The 15,379-nt window shown below is 57.2% G+C and overlaps 1 protein-coding gene across 2 annotated transcripts in view; it reads right to left on the bottom strand.

Annotated features, from left to right (window-relative positions):
- Nucleotides 1-8,945: 8,945 nt before the first annotated feature.
- Nucleotides 8,946-15,379, bottom strand: part of SPSB1 (splA/ryanodine receptor domain and SOCS box containing 1) — a 28,289-nt gene continuing 21,855 nt past the window's right edge. For both annotated transcript variants that reach the window (XM_040645753.1, XM_008694758.2), the window contains exon 3: nt 8,946-10,927. In XM_040645753.1, coding sequence (XP_040501687.1) covers nt 10,800-10,927 — 128 coding nt within the window. In that variant the 3' untranslated portion in view covers nt 8,946-10,799. The remainder of the gene's footprint in view (nt 10,928-15,379) is intronic.

Below are 15,379 nucleotides of genomic sequence, written 5' to 3'. Positions count from 1 at the left end.
CCGCCACCGTGCACGGTGGGCGCGGAGTAGACACCAGAGGGCGGGGCTCAAGGAGCCCCAGGGACCAGCTCAGACCCTTCTCCAGCGCAGGGACTGCTGGTGGGTTTCAAGGATGGAGCCCCGGGGAATTCAGAACCGCAGCCTGGACCAGGAGCTACCTAGAGATGAAAGAACTTCTGGATGTGAGCAGAATACACGAGTCGGGTACTCGAAGTTCTGGGTTTAAGGCTCCTTCATGGGGCAACCTGGGGGAGGCGCTGAGGCTGTGAGGTCAGATGGTACTATGGTCACTGTGACTATATCCACCCAGTCCCTTAAGGGTTCTCACTGTGTGCCAGACACTGTTTCTAGCACCTTATAAAGAGCCACTCAACGAGCAAGTTCTATCCCCAGCTCCATTTCACAGAGGAACCAACACAAATGGGCTCAATTCCCTCCCCTCCGCTGGAAAACTCCCACTTTTCTTTCAAAACCCTGGTCAGGCATCCCTACCCTGATCTCCTGGTGGGGTCCATCCAGGCCTCACCTGCATCACCTGGAACCCTCTTTTCTGCCCCTGCTGCTCCATGCCCGTCCACCGTGCTCCTTGCTCAGAAGCCTGCTTTTCTTTTTTCTTTTAAGATTTATTTATTCATTTATTTTTTTGAAAGATTTTATTTATTTAAGAGAGAGAGCGCATGAGCAGGGTGAGAGGCAGAGAGAGAGGCAGACTCCCCACTGAACAGGGAGCCAGATACGGGGCTCGATCCCAGGACCCTGGGATCATGACCTGAACTGAAGGCAGCCACTTAAGCGATGAAGCCACCCAGGTGTCCCTATTTATTCATTTATTTGAGAGAGAGAGAGAGAGAGAGAGAGAGAGGAACCCCAGCAGGGGGAGGGACAGAGGGAGAAGGAAATGATCGCAAGCAGACTCCACACTGAGCTTGGAGCCCGATGTGGGACTCGATCTTATGACCCCGAGATCATGACCTGAGCTGAAATCAAGGGTGGGTCGCTCAACTGACTGAGCCCCTCAGGCACCCCAGAAGCCTGCTTTTCTGAGCCTGAATCCCTGGCGTCTCCATGTGTCTGGCACAGACAGGGGGTCAAGAACGGACAAATGAGACAACAGGGACTGTGGTCCCTCTTCTCTTCATTCCCACAGGCCCTCCTGGAGGAAAAGGTTGCTTGTCTCCCTCACAGGTGGCCAGGATGCCCTAAAGAGCCTGTCTTCCCACGGTGCGTCTGGGCTGGTCTACGGCCCCAGCTCATCCCCAGCTCATCTTTCCAGGAAGCTAAGGGTGGGTGATCCCCGGAGGGGGCCCCCAGCTTCCAGGGACGGCTGCAGGATGCCCGAGGAGAAGCCATGGGACCGGAGGGAGGGGTGTTCCCTTGGAGGGGCAAGCATATCCAAGATGCTTCTCTTTCCCACTTCCTCCTGTGCGGATGTTACAGGACCTTTGGCATGTGTGGCCTTTGCCATCTTTGGAGGCGTTGGCCCCATACCCAGCCCTCATTTAGCCTTTGCAACACCAGGAACCTGGCTGGAAGGTATTGTTATTCCCACTTCACAGAAGGGGAAATCGAGGCTCCCCAAGGTGATATCCAGAGTCACAGACCAGTGACCGGTATTCTGAAGTTCAAACCCCAGCCCTCCTGTCCCCTCGCCTGGGTCTGTCGGCCCTTCTGCAGACGACTGCCGGCTTCACCCTGCAGCGGGCCGGCCAGGGACCTTCCTAAATTCCACCACCATTTCTGGTTCAGGGGTGAGGGCTCCCAGCCTGTGATCTTTGCTCTTTCCGGTTCTCTGGAGCACTCAGAGGTGAGAGGGGGCGCAGGGGCTGGGGCTGGGTGGCAGGGAGGAGTCGGGCTCCGTCGGAGGTTGGGAAAGGCGGGCTGGAGGCGTCCCCTTGCTCCCCGGGGGGCAGGGTCCTGGGGCCCGCGTGCTGTTCCTTCTGGGCCGCAGCCTCAGGCCCGGCTCCTCCCGGCGCGGTCCCCGGAGGCAGCTCCTTGGAGGCAGAGCCAAATCCAGCGCGTTAGCAAAGGATGTTTTCCTGCCCAGTGGACAAAACATTTCTGGCGCTTTCAGTTGGGGACTGAACACTCTGTCCACTTTGGCGGCGTTCGGGGTTCCTGGACGGACACGAGTGTGTTTCACATGCAACAAGATTAATCACACACCCTCCCTCCCTCCCGGCTCCTCACCTGCCCCGCCCCTTCCCTTGTCACCGCTCCGCTCCAGAGCAAACTTCTGAGAAGTCATTCCAAGTGGCCTCAGGAAGTGAACACTTGAATCATGTGTCTCCCGCCACAGGCCTTCTCGATGGGGGGAGGGGCTGAGGAGCAACCCCCCCCCGCCCTGAACCCTGTGAACCCCAACCGTGTCACGTTGGGCACATCCCATCGCAACTGGCAGGGCTGGCCTCTGACCTGACACTGGCCTGGATCCAAAGGTTGGTCCTACTGGTGCCTCCCTGGAACGTGCCTGATTCATTTGAATTTCCAGAGGCTTGAGAACCTTCCAGAACCCCCTGGATGAACTGTGGTCCCAACCCTGGTCCCCCGTGTCCTTCCATGCTCCATTGAGAAAGGCTGGCCTCAAGCGGCCGCAGTGAAATCAGTGGGTGGGACCAGGACGGAAGATCAGGCGAGAAAGGAGAGGTCCGTGACCAGTCCTCCCAGGCCACGCCCAGGGCTCGGGGGACAGCCCTGGCTTAGAGGGCCTGCTCCAGGGGATGCCTCATTGCAAAGCTGTTCTCAAAGTCTCAAGGTCTGTTTTAGACCCTGCCTCTCTCCCAGAGGGCCCAGAAGTAAACATCAGACAGAACATTCCACAAGCTCAGGGTGCTGGCAAGACACCCCGAAGTCGGGGCCTCACTGCCACCCCAGGAAGGCCTGATGCTTGGGAAATCAGGCTCCTACCCTGGCTCCGCTTGAGGGAGAACAGGCTTGGGCTGCGCGGGAGGGAGTGGCCGCGCCGCTCTGCAAAGGCCCGTGGGCCGCTGCCAGGGCCCTGAACCCGCTGGGGCAAGCTGAACTCCGGCGGGAGGCAGGCTGCTAACCAGTAAGCAAGCTGTAAAAACCCAGCTCAGACACAACATCTGGCAGCTGCTTCAAATAGTTCTCTGTCTGAAGCTGGAGTTGCTCGCGGCCCTCCAGTAAATCAAACCATGTGCAAAGAGGAGCCCGCCGACCTGAAGCACCCTGCTTGGCCGGGGCCCCAGCCGTGCCTCCAGTCCCTCTCGCTCTTTAAATAGCCTGGGGTTCACATTCCATTTCCTTGTACGATCAATTCGGAGCTGGCCCGGCGGGAGAGGCTGCAGGACGCGAGCTAGCACCCTCGGTCCCAAAGAGAGATGGAGGGAGATGGAACCGCGACTCCATCCTACCCTGGGGCTCAGCCTCTGTCCCTGATGACCTCTGAGCACTGCCCGCCTCTTCCTCGACCCTGGCACCCCTCACTGTGGCTGGCCAGAGGGAGACCCAGGGAGCGCCCAAGAGCTCCAGCCACTGACCAGTTTCACGTTCTCCTCACATCCTGGCCTGAGCCTGGCCCCGCGGCTTCCATGTGCAGCCTGGGTGCCCACCCCGTGGAAGAACGGCCACTAGTCCTAGAGCAGATCTGCTCTGGTGGGACTGGCCGTGAGAGGCGGGGGCAGAAGGGAAATGCTGGGTTAGCTAATGACATGGGCAAGCCTTCCCTTGTGGCCAGCACCCACCCCGGGCCGGGCACTGGGGTATGTTCTCCATACTCCTCATTTCCTACATCCGCATGGTCGGTCTAACAGTGCGTACTCTTATGAGCCCTGTTCTTTTTTTTTTTTTTAAGACTTTTTATTTTTTATGTAATCTCTACACCCACCGCAGGGCTCGAACCCACAATCCCCAGATCAAGAGTCGCACGCCCCACCGACTGAGCTGGCCAGGCGCCCCTATGAGCCCTGTTCTAAAGATTTGTGTAGAGGGTCGGACGATGGGCCTCGGAAAGATATAGTCCACATCCTAACCCCAGAACTTGAGAGTATGACCTTATTTGAATAAAGGGTCTTCGCAGATGCCATTGAGTTAAGGATCTCAAGAGGACTTCGTCCTGGGCGGGCCCTAAACCCAATGGTGAGTGTCCTTACAGGACAGACACAGAGACACAGAAGGGACCACAGATGCAGAGGTTGGAGTGACGTGATCGCAAGCCAAGCACCGCCAGGGGCCGCCAGAAGCTGGAAGGGGCAGGAAGGATTCTCACCCTGGAGTGTCTGGAGGGAGGATGGCTCTGTCCACACCTTGATTTTGGGCTTCCGAGCCCCAGAACTAGAAGAAAATAAATGTGTGTTGTTTGAAGCCACCCCGTGCCTGGTGTTTTATTAAGCAGCCATAGGAACCCCATGCAATGTGGAAACTGGGGGTCAGAGAGCCGGAGCGAGTGCACATAGCTCTTCCCTGCTTCCTACTCTGCCTCCCTGATGACGAGGCTGGGTTTTAGAACACTGACCTCCTTTCCATGCAGCGGGACAGAGGCGCCGGGGCCCAGGCCATTTCCCTGCAAGATGCCTTCCTGGGAAAGGCTTGTTCACCGACCCCTGAGCACACAAGGGTCTGGGGGAGCCCCGGGCAGTGTGGGAGGTGTCCCACTAGCTGCTGTCCCTGACCGCTCACTCTGGGCCAGGCTTCGATCTAAGCTCTTCCCGGACATGGGCTCCCTGAATCTTCACGGTAACCTCAGGGAGGACCTCTCTCTCCGTTTTACAAACGAGGGAAGCAAGGCAAAGGGAAGCCACGGGGGAGGGCGTCGGGAACACCCCCTTGGAAAGCCAATCGGAAGTGAGAGAAGAGGGTCATGGGAGGTCGCATGGCGTATGACGCCCCGATGTGAACAGCGCACGACCTGCGAGTCCACAGTCCGAGGGCAGATTGGCGGCTGTCAGGGGCTGGGGCGGGAGGAGTGGAGAGGGACTGCCAACGGACACAGCGTCTCCCCTGGGGGGATAAAAATGTTCTGGAAGCAGATGGGTGGTTGCCCGATATCGTGAATGTGCTAATGGTGACTGTGATGTTATTTGAGTTTGACCGCGATTTTTTAAAAAGCCGGTCGGAAAAGGGTGAGATAGGAGGGCCTGCACCGAGTGCCTTGATGCACCCCGCTGTAAGCTTCTAGTGTCTCAGCGGCCCCGGGGAGGCCAGTGGGGCTGCCTTGTCACAGACGGGCACAGCAAGGCTCCTGAGATCCTTGCTGGAAATTACCGTCCTGGGTGGGCTGGGGAGCTGGGCGGACCCCCAGGCTGTCCTGGCTCCAGAGCCCGGACGCTCTCCGGGGTCCCACAGACCAGCTCCGGGGTGAAGGTCTTTGCTGTTCAGCTGAAGTTTGTTCTCCCTGTGGTTATCACAACCCCGATGGTGGCTTTAACAGGATCAGTGGGAAGGAACTTTCCAAAGTGCTTTGGTTGAAAAGTCTATCAAAAAGTGGGGCCTGGGGTACGGGTGGAACGGAGAATGGTTCGTCTGCTCCTCACGCCATAAAGAGGGGAGACACGGCGGGGGAGAGACATGGTCCTGGGTGGTGCTGAGGTCGTGGGACTATCCGGGGCCCCTCCCGGTGGAAGCCCTGCCGGACGGCGCCGTGGCTTCAAGACCTGCATGGTGGCTCTGAGCCGCTGGGTCAGTTTCCCAGCACTCATTTCCTTGGGGAAACTGAGGCTCAGGGGACGATTCCAAGGCTGAGGTTTCCTGACTCCACTCTGGTATTTTTATTTTTTATTTATTTATATTTTTTTGAGAGACGCAGAGAGAGGGAGCACAAGTGAGGGGAGGGGCAGAGGGAGAGGGAGAAGCAGACTCCTTGCTGAGCAGGGAGCCCAACGCGGGGCTGGATCCCAGGACCCTGAGATTGTGACCTGAGCTGAAGGCAGACGCTTCACCGAATGAACAACCCAGGCGCCCCCACTCTGGTATTTTTCTCAGACTGCCTGGCTCACTCTTCTAAGACAAGCGCTTCCTGGCCCGGGGAAGGTGCTGGGGGTGCAGCCCCCGCTCCGCAGGACGTCGGCATGCGCTCTGAAACGCAGGGTAGCGAGAGCTAATTTCCAGGGAATCTCCAGGCTTGTCTGAGTCATGGCCCCCATGAGCCTCCGAAGGGAATGGGAAAGGCCAGGGGTCTGCATGGGTCCAACTCTGTGTCCACCCCATGGCCATGCAGCAGGCCCCCTCCAGTGTTGCACGAAGCAGGTTCCTGGGCTCTACCTACTGCATCGAAGTTTCTGGGATTTTGCTTTGTCCCCAACGTGCCCTAGTGACTCCGATGCAGGAGGTACCTGTGAACTTCAGCCTAGGGTCCCCATGGCAGCTCCTGCTCTCCGTGTGCTTCTGTAAGATACAATCTCAGGGGCGGCTGTAAGGCCCACCCTCATTAGAGTCAGGGGAGGGATAAACAAGGCCTTTGCCTTTCCTGCCTACAAAGGAGACCCTGAAGGGGCTGCAGCTGGGTCGGGTGGGAAGACAGGCCCAGGGTAAGTCAATGCCACCTTCCATCTAGCCAGCTGCCCTTGGCCCCGGCTTTTCCACCAGGAACATTTCCTCTGCTCAGCAAAATCATTATCAGACCGGCAGCAGCAGCTGTGCTCTGGGCCAGGAAGAAAGGTTCCAAAGAAGTGTTAGCTTTTGGTTTTTTTAAAGAAAAAAAAGAAAGAAAGAAAAAAGAAAGAAAGAAAGAAAGAAAGAAGAAAGAAAAGAAAGAAAAAGGAAGGAAGGAAGAAAGAAAGAAGAAAAAAAGAAAAGAAAGAAAAGAAGAGAAGAGAAGAGAAAAAAACCAAAGAGAAACAGAGAAAGGTCAGAGCCCCGCAGAGGACACGGAGGTCCGAGGCTGGGGCAGGACTGCGCTGAGCGCACCAGGAGGACCGTAAGGCCAGCCCGCCTGCCAGCGGCTGAGCCCTAAGAAGCCCTCGGAGAGCCATGAGCGGCTTCCTCCGGGCTTGCTAGGCCAGGACATCATTTGTTGATTCTAGAGCCCAATCCCTAGCTCATGATTTCCTCCCTGGTTGCCATGGCCCCGTACAGAAAACACAGCAAACTCCTGGCCCCGGGCAGCTCGTTTATTTCAAATATCCCTTGCAGCTGGACTCCAACCATGTTTGGGTGTCTGGGTTGGAGCATGAACTAATTGCTCTGTCTTCGGCCCCCTCCCCAGCTCCCCCGGCATACTTTATGGTTCAGTAAAGTCCACATTCCTCATCTCGCCGCCGAGGAGGCGCGGGAGGAAGGGTGGGAGTGAAGCCTGGTGCAGGAGAAGGAGGGAGGGCTCTTCCCATCTATGGCCAAGCCCCAGGCCGGCTACCTGCTCGAAGGCAGGGTATTAATTACAGCCACATGGGCCGGTCTGCAAGATGGTTTTATTAAGACTGCTCCCTTCAACGCGAAAGCCCGCTCCCCGAGAAGTCTCCGGGCAGTACAAAGGGCCTTATTTTCCTTCGGTTTCCACACCGCCCCCCCACCCCCCGCCTGACCCCCTTCCTCCCCCTGCCACCTCTTTCAAAGCCAGCAGAGTTCCCGCTGCAACCCAGACATGAACTCCAACCGAAAAATAATTTCAGGCCACCCCTTTCCTCCCAACGCATCTGGGGAAGGCATCCAGGGCTCCCTTTTCCCCCCTACCCACCTTGATCTTTGGAGACTTTACCCAAGAAGAAAGAACATTTGTCGGGAAGTTGGTTTAGGGGTGTTTGGACCATTCTCAAAGACCAATTCCAGGACCGGAGCGGCTGTTTTCCAGAACAGAAGTGCATGAGCTTTAAAAGCATTCGTTTGCACACTTGCTTGTATGCCGGGCCCTGTTCTAAAGCCTCATTTCACCCTTGCTGCCCTCCCAAGAGATGGGCACGGCGAGGATCGCCATTTGATGGAGGCTCGTCCCAGAGCACACAGGGGGTCAGAGCCAATATTTGAACCCAGGTCTGACTCAAGAGTCCCTGTGCTCGTCGCTGGGCCAACCCACCAACACACTGAAAGAATTTCCCTTTCCTCAGCAACTTGTCCGGAAAAAGAGCTGACACAGTCGCAAACAGTGGTCTCCAAACTCTCTTAGGCAAGGTCACTCGGGGAGTTTGAGAAAACTGCAGATCCCTGGCCTGGCCCCAGAAACGTTGATTCGGTTCATGTCAGGCAGGCCTCTGAAAAAACGTCCATTTTAGCCCATACCTCTCATGGGATGTCAGACCAGGTGGCCTGAGGAAAGCTGGCTAGGAGGCGGGCAGAGCAAGGGACACGGGACTTTGGTCCGAGGGGTCTTGGGCCCTGAGACCAGGGCACTTTTCGCAGCACCGTGAGATCCTGATGGGCCCACAGGGAGCTGAACCGCATTCTTGCCGATTCTTTGGAAACTAGTCATGACACGCGATCGTATCTAGTAAATGTCTTGACTAGTCACGTATCACTCACTGGTCCTCTGAATAAGCCTGATTTTCCTGTCTCCTCTGCTAGGGGATGGGGGGGACCCTGCCCACAGCAGCGGGCAGAACGGGTTCCCCGGGAAGGCTCACCCGCATCACTGCACGCTTGGCACTGGGAACACGGAGGTGAGTGAAGGACCAGCTCCTTCCACCGAGTGTGCAGAGCCTGGACTCTGAGTGTGCTCCAACGGGCTTCTCCCCTGCCTCTAAAAAGCCGAAGGTCAACTGAAGCTGTAGGACACCGATGAGCCGAAGGCTTTCACCGATGTGCGGAACCCTTTCTATTGGGCTCAGAAAGTCTTAGTCTGGGCTGCAGGCTCACGAACTTCTGTAAAGGGATGGGGACATTCTCGGATCTCCTCTCTCTAGGATTCTCCTCCTCACTAGGGCTCTGGCTGGCCTCCCACCCGCTGCCACGGGCTCCCAGGGGAGCACCGCATTATCTAGTGAAAACTGGACCCAGGGAGGGCTTGGCCACACCCATTTCCCTTCCCCCCAAGGCACAGAGAGGGACTCAAAGAGGTTTTGTATTTTAATAAACTTTCCTTTATTAGGTTACTGACTATTATTAACCATCATAAAATAGAACGGGAGTTTCAAAACTGTACAGGTCACAAGGTTCTGGGGGGAGAGGAAAGAAGGGTGGGGCTGAGGTTTGGGAAGCCAGGGACAGAGGTGCAGAGAGACGAGCAAGAGCCCACAATCCATCCATCCAGCGTCGGTGGGAGAACGCTGGGTCAAGGCGGTAAGGCTGGGATCTGTGGAAGTAAAACTCTCTCGTGTGCAACATTCATGAGAACATGACCCACCCTGAAACAGGAGCGAGGAAAAGTCTTTAAAAGTCTTACAGGTAAGGTTTCTCCCCCCTCCTTGGAAAAAACCTCAAAATAATAAGGGGGTAATTTACATTCCTCACCCAGACTTGGCACCAATTTTGTGCTTTAAAAAATATACTCCACTGGAAGACTTTTTTTTTTTTAAAGGTACCCTACAGCAGCTGTTTAAAACATAATTCTTACGGACAAATATATATGTATATATATTAAACATTTAAACAAATAAAGTCATCTATTGTACCTGTACAGAAATGAACAGAAGTCAGATTCTAAGTGAGTTGACTTCAAGATCAAAGAAGTGGTGAGTGCGGCGGCAGGGGCTGGGGTCTGCTACGTGGGGGGGCTGCGGCAGGGCGCGAGGGGCCCTCTTCTGCCGGCCGCCCCGCCCCACCCCGCCCTGCTCCTTGTGTGGCTCTGGGGGGTCGTGATGAGCCGAGGCTGCTCCCCCTGGGCTCAGAGCCTGGACGAGGGCACCAAGTGGAGGCCTGAGCTGGCTTCCTAGGGGCACGACCTCACTCTGGTCTCCCCACCCCGCCGCGCCCCTGGCTTCCCTGGGGCTGGAGACCCACTCGTCCTCCCTTCTTAGTTGAGGCTCTAGGAAGCCAGAGCTTCTGAGGATGCACATGGGAGATCTCAGCTAGGAAAGCAAAAGCAAAAGCAAACCCCCCACAGAAGACTAAAGAAGGAAAACCACGTGCAAAGATAGACGTACGTCTCCTGCCTGGAGACACGGGGAACGCCGCAGCCCTTGCAGGCGGGTCCCCCAAGACTCTCATATTGCCTGTGCTCAGGAACCCAGAGCAGAGCCCCCTGGAAACGGCAGGTCCAGGGACCCACACAGAGACCTCCTTGTGCTCACGTGAGGACACACCACAGCCACAGCCCAACGGGAGGGGCAGGTGGAAGCCAAGCCACAGAATGCTCCAGAGAGCGGGGGATGAAACGAGGTTTCCTTTCTACATGGAATAAATAAATGGCTTTTGTTATTGTTAAAAGAATAAATACAGGGTACCGGGGGGGCTGACAGCCGGGGCTGATGCTGGGCGCCCATGTGCCTGTGGAAGGTCCCATCTTGGCTTCTGCCTCGGTGTCCGTGATGAGTTTCTGACGCCCTGAGTGTTGGCTGCTGTGGCGGGGCCCCACTGGCCTCAGCACCGGCCCTCATCCGAGCACCTCTTAGCGCCCCTGGGGTCTGCTCTTGGTGCCGGGGCACCACCTCCCGGGACCTGGCAGGTCGGGGGGATCCCCACGCCACCCCGAGGGCAGATCGGAGCTCAGTATAGGGCTTCCCAGGAGTCTGTTCTCCATGTGTTTTTCCAAAGAGGGACTGGGACGCGGTATGCAGGGGGGCTTCTGCCAATGTCGGGACGCGGAACAGAGGAGCCTGTGTCGCGCGGTTGGAGGCCGGCAGGGGCAGCGGGGAGGACGGGGAGGAAGAGCAGGGACTTCCCCCCCGTGGCCGGATGCCAGTCCGAGGCGCAGGGCGCGGCGACAGGCTGGTGAGGTGGCACCAGGTGGCTGGCGAGCTGGTGATGCAGGGGTGGAGTCACTGGTAGAGGAGGTAGGCCTTGAGGGAGGCCGGCAGCGGCAGCGTGTGGATGTCACCCAGACGCTCCTTCCCCAGGGCCAGGCGCACGGAGCGGCGGCAGAGATCCATGAGCGGCAGGGGCTCGGCTGGGGGCAGAGGGGAGAGCGAGGACAGGTTAGCACAGCTCGGGACGGCTCGAGAACGGACAACGCTAACAACAGCCGTCGTAGCGGAATTATAATGTATTGTCATGTCAACACACAATCAGCAGTGAGGCAACTTGACGTTTTAAGTCAACTGTGAATACCTAGCACGGAGAACCCGCTCTGGGCCGGGCACCTCTGTGAGCCCTCCGGAGACGCAAACTCCTTTGACAGTTCGTTATGGTTTGTTCTGAGGGACTTAATCCCAGGGAGGCATCCTTATTATCATCCACATTTTACAGATGAGGACGCTGAGGGACGGAGAGTCCAAATGTCTTGCCCACGGTCACAGAAGGAGAAGGAGCTGGATCTGAACCCAGGCCGTCCCTGCTCTCACCCACCGCACAAGCCTTCACTGCGCGTCTGACCGGGCGCGTGGAAGCCAGCCCGTCCCAGCACAGGCCCCACGCCGGCATTCAGTGTTCGTGGGTCCTGCAGCCGTCCCCCCCTCACTGGTGAGGGCGCTAAAGCCAACGGGGCCTGATGGGTCAAGGTTACACGCTAGGGTCTGAATCCAGGCAGCCCGGGCTCAGCAACCACATCCTTAGCCACCAATGAAGATGGAAGAAATGCTGGTCCAGAGACATACTCTGTAGGAGGCAGGCCCAGCCACCCCGTGGCCTGAAGGCATAGTGTCTAGAGAAAGCCTAGGTCCTTGGGCTTCTTCCCACCTGACAGAGCGAAGCTGAGGGGGCCAGACAAGGGAAAGTGGAAATGCCAGCCCAGCCTCCGCAGCCGGGACCCTCGAGGCTGCCCCAGCCACTGCCAGAGCATCTCACAGCCAGGGAAACGGAGGCCAGGGCTCACGGCGGGGCTGCCTCGGACACCTGAATGTGAGAGGGACTTCCAGCCGCAGCCTGCAAGAACGCTTCTGTCCTTATGTCCCCAGACGGCACGGACCTGTCTTCCCCCAAGGGAGGCTCCAGGCAGCCCGAGTCTCAGATAGACCCTGCCAGGCCCTGGAGGCCGGCGGGCAGAGTGGGCCTCACCCTCCCTGCCTCCCTGCAACTGACTCTTCCTGGCTGTCTTCCCAGAAGCAAGGTGCCGGTGAGCACGCCCGGAGCTGCTCGGGGCCGCCCCACGGCATCACGGGTCTGCAAAGAGCTGAAGGGAGCACATCTGTGGCTTCAGCCAGGATCTCCCTTTGACACGGAGACTCTCCTGTGACCAAAAAACCGAGGAAAAAACCAACCCCAGCATTTCCCTCAAGACCCCATTCCCCCAATGAGAAGTGGATCAAAGTGTGTCTCCGAATATTAAAAATAACATTAAAAAAACCTCAATTATTGATGAGCAAACGCTACAGCTGGAGGCGTGGGGGGGGGGAGACTGCTGAGGAGTGCAGGTTTCTTTGGGGAGCATGAAAGTGTCCTAAAACCGATCGTGGTGATGGCAGCACAGCCGTCATGCGCTTTAAATGCGGAACTAGCGGCCTGTGAATTACATCTCAACAGAGCTGTTATTAGAGGAATAAATCTCAGGCTTGGTAACACATTTACTAAATTCCTGGCTTGAAAAGAAGGCAAGCAACTGCTCTTCATCTCCCACGGGCAGTTAGCCACAGAGAGACGGGAAAGGGAACCGAAATGGTCGATGTTTTTCATGAAAAGCTTTGAAACGGGGCCGTTCCTGGACAGCGCAGGACGATGAAGGGGAGCCCTGCCTGGAGGCAGGAGGATGAGCTAAATGACCTTCTGCCCTTTGGGGGCCAAGCATTCCGGACTCCTGGTGAGCAGGGACGGGTTTCTCCGCCTGCAAGCCCACAGAGCCTTGGGTCTCCCTCATCGCAAAGCGCCCTGCACGCGCGGCCCCACATCTGGCTCCTCACTTCCTCCCTGCACAGCAGCCTGACCTCGAGCAGCCCCCTCCCTCTGCCTGGGCCTCAGTTTCCCCCTCTGTAAGATGAGGAATCCGGACCAGATGCTTCAGTCTCCTCCCGCTGAGATCCTGAAGGCCAGAAATGCCTCCCAGTGGCTCTCGGCCTGGACACGCTGAGTGGCCCTTCAGCGGATCAAGTGGGGGTTTCGGTGGCCCTTCCTCTCCTCCACTCAGGAGCTCTCTCCATCTGCCACACTGGGCCAGCCCCTTCTCCCTCCAGAATGTGGCTCGGCCCCACGGGGAGGCAGAGGGGCTTCCCCTGGTGGCTGGGGACACTTGAGAAAGTACCAAGAGTCATTGAATGTGGCCAGAGTGCCATGCAGGGCTGCGGAGGGAAGGTTACGAGGGCGTTCCCATCACACCCTCTTAGCTTAATGGTTTCCCAGGCATCCCATGGGGACCCTCACTAAGAAATGTTTCTGAACGGCAGAGCCCTGCACACCCTGCCACTCCAACCCCCGTATTTTGGGTGACAGCCGACCTGAAATTAACATCACAGCACCGGCAGCAGCTCATGGAGCACGAATCGTGTGCTTAGAGGGGACTGTGGCCCCCCTGCAATCTACAGATGGGGCTAGAACACGGATATACACCCGGGGGCAGCCAATTCCATAGTCTGGCTCTTTCTATGCCAACATGAGGAGGAAGCCCCCTGCAGTTTACCCCAAGGGACGAGGACCTGTGGCTACCTCCTTCCACCCCCGCTGAAAGCAGCTGTGTAAGGGGGGGGGGGAGTTTCCTCTGTCTGACCATCTTTGGGCCACACTGAATAATCCAGTTAGGGAGCGGGTGGGAACCCAAACGTGTCCTTCAGACATCCCAGATGGGCCAGAACCAGCTGCAGAAGCAGCAGCCAGCAGAAGCAGTGATGCACCATGAGCCGAAGATACGACCAGTCACGTGAGCCTCCCGTGGATGGGTCTGTTCTTAGGGGCCGCAAAGACACAAAAAGTCATGCTCCCCCTGGATCTTGTAGGGGGCAAACGATGATGCACAGGGTCGTGGTCTGCCTGCTTTCCAAAGGCTGGGCAGAGACCAAGAGTGCACTGGCCACGGAACTGGACGTGGGCACCGGGCCTTGGACGATGTCTGTGCTGATTTCCATTAGTCACTAACAGAACCCAAGAAGGCCTCCCCACCTCAACGCTTTTGACAGGCACCCGAAGGCTCTGTATCCAGCTCCACCCACAAAGCCAGGTCCCCACTGAAGTTCCGCTGAAGAAGTTCCCAAACAGGGAAGGCCAAAGTTGATTTGATGACCCATGAGAGGCGCGTCGGCCGCTAGACCTGCCTCCAGGAAGCTGGGGTGCTCGTCCTAAACTTTACATAGTTTATATGAATGGGAGATGGGGGGGAAAGACATGGAGTCCAGCACAGAAATTGGGAAGTGAATCAGGTGCTATTCATGGGAGCTGAGGGACGCGGGACTGCATGGGTCTGTGCGCTAACTTCCACATTTCTAGGAGGACTGATTGCCTGGTGGCCTGTCTCACCATGCACGGCCCAGCTCGCCACCTTGGCTGTCCCGCACTTCTCAGAGAGACGACAACCCAGCTCATGCCTCCAGAGCCTGATGCTGTGCTAGTTGACGGGCTCAGGGAAGGAACTTGGGTCTGTGAGGTCAAGGACAGATGTCTCACGTCATAAGTGCCCCTGATCAGCCACGTTCCCAGTCTCACCCACTGCCCACACGGGTCCTGAGCCTGACCTCACGCTTACTCCTGCAAGTAGCTTACAGTGAAAATGCTCTATGAAATGGATTCTAGAAAGTCCTGGGCGGAAGAGAGCCATTTTGGAGGACCATCAGGATACGTGTGCGTTTCCCCCTTGACATGAAGCGATTCTTACAAAAAAGAACAAAAGGAAACACCGACCCCTTGTCCTCGGCAACCAGGGAAAGATGCCTGACACCCACTGAACCTCTGGCTCCCTGTCCCCCCGACTCTGAGAGCCTGTTGTCTTCATATGATCAGCCTTTTGGGGGATGGGGGTATAGAATGACCCCTTCCCTCCTAAGTGGCCTCTCTCTCCCCGGAAGGAAGCCCTTGCAGGTTGGGGTGATTAGTGTCCCTGCCTAGACGCTTCCCTGGAGCCCGGCTGGAACGGAGGTGCAGGTAGGAGCCACCGGGTGAGGCGCCCTGGGAGGGCATCCAGGGAGGCCAGGGTGACACCAGGAGGGGTCATCACGTCGAAAGTCTCCTGAGGAAAACAGCTGAGCCCTTTCCTATCCCACAATCAGGAAAAACCTCACCAAATTGATCTGGGATCCGTAAAAGGGAGAATGTGAAAACGGAGGGATGCAGAGAAAAGCCTTGCTTCGTGGGAGACGCAGTCACAAGCGGGGGTGGGGGGGGCCCTTCTGTGACGGCCAGTCTGCAGCTTGCAAGTAGGTTTTTTTCTTTTTGCATCTCCAGGGCGGGAGCAGGCAGGCCTGGGGGCCACACTGGGCCCTGTCTCCCCCCACCACAGCCGTCTCCACCCCTTTACCCTGGGAAAGAGGAAAGTGACACCACAGTC

The sequence above is a fragment of the Ursus maritimus genome, unplaced genomic scaffold, assembly GCF_017311325.1.
Source record: "Ursus maritimus isolate PB19 unplaced genomic scaffold, ASM1731132v1 scaffold_32, whole genome shotgun sequence".
Classification (NCBI taxonomy): Eukaryota; Metazoa; Chordata; class Mammalia; order Carnivora; family Ursidae; genus Ursus; species Ursus maritimus.
Note: the sequence above shows the minus strand (reverse complement) of the source record. Positions and strands in the feature narration are given on the sequence as shown.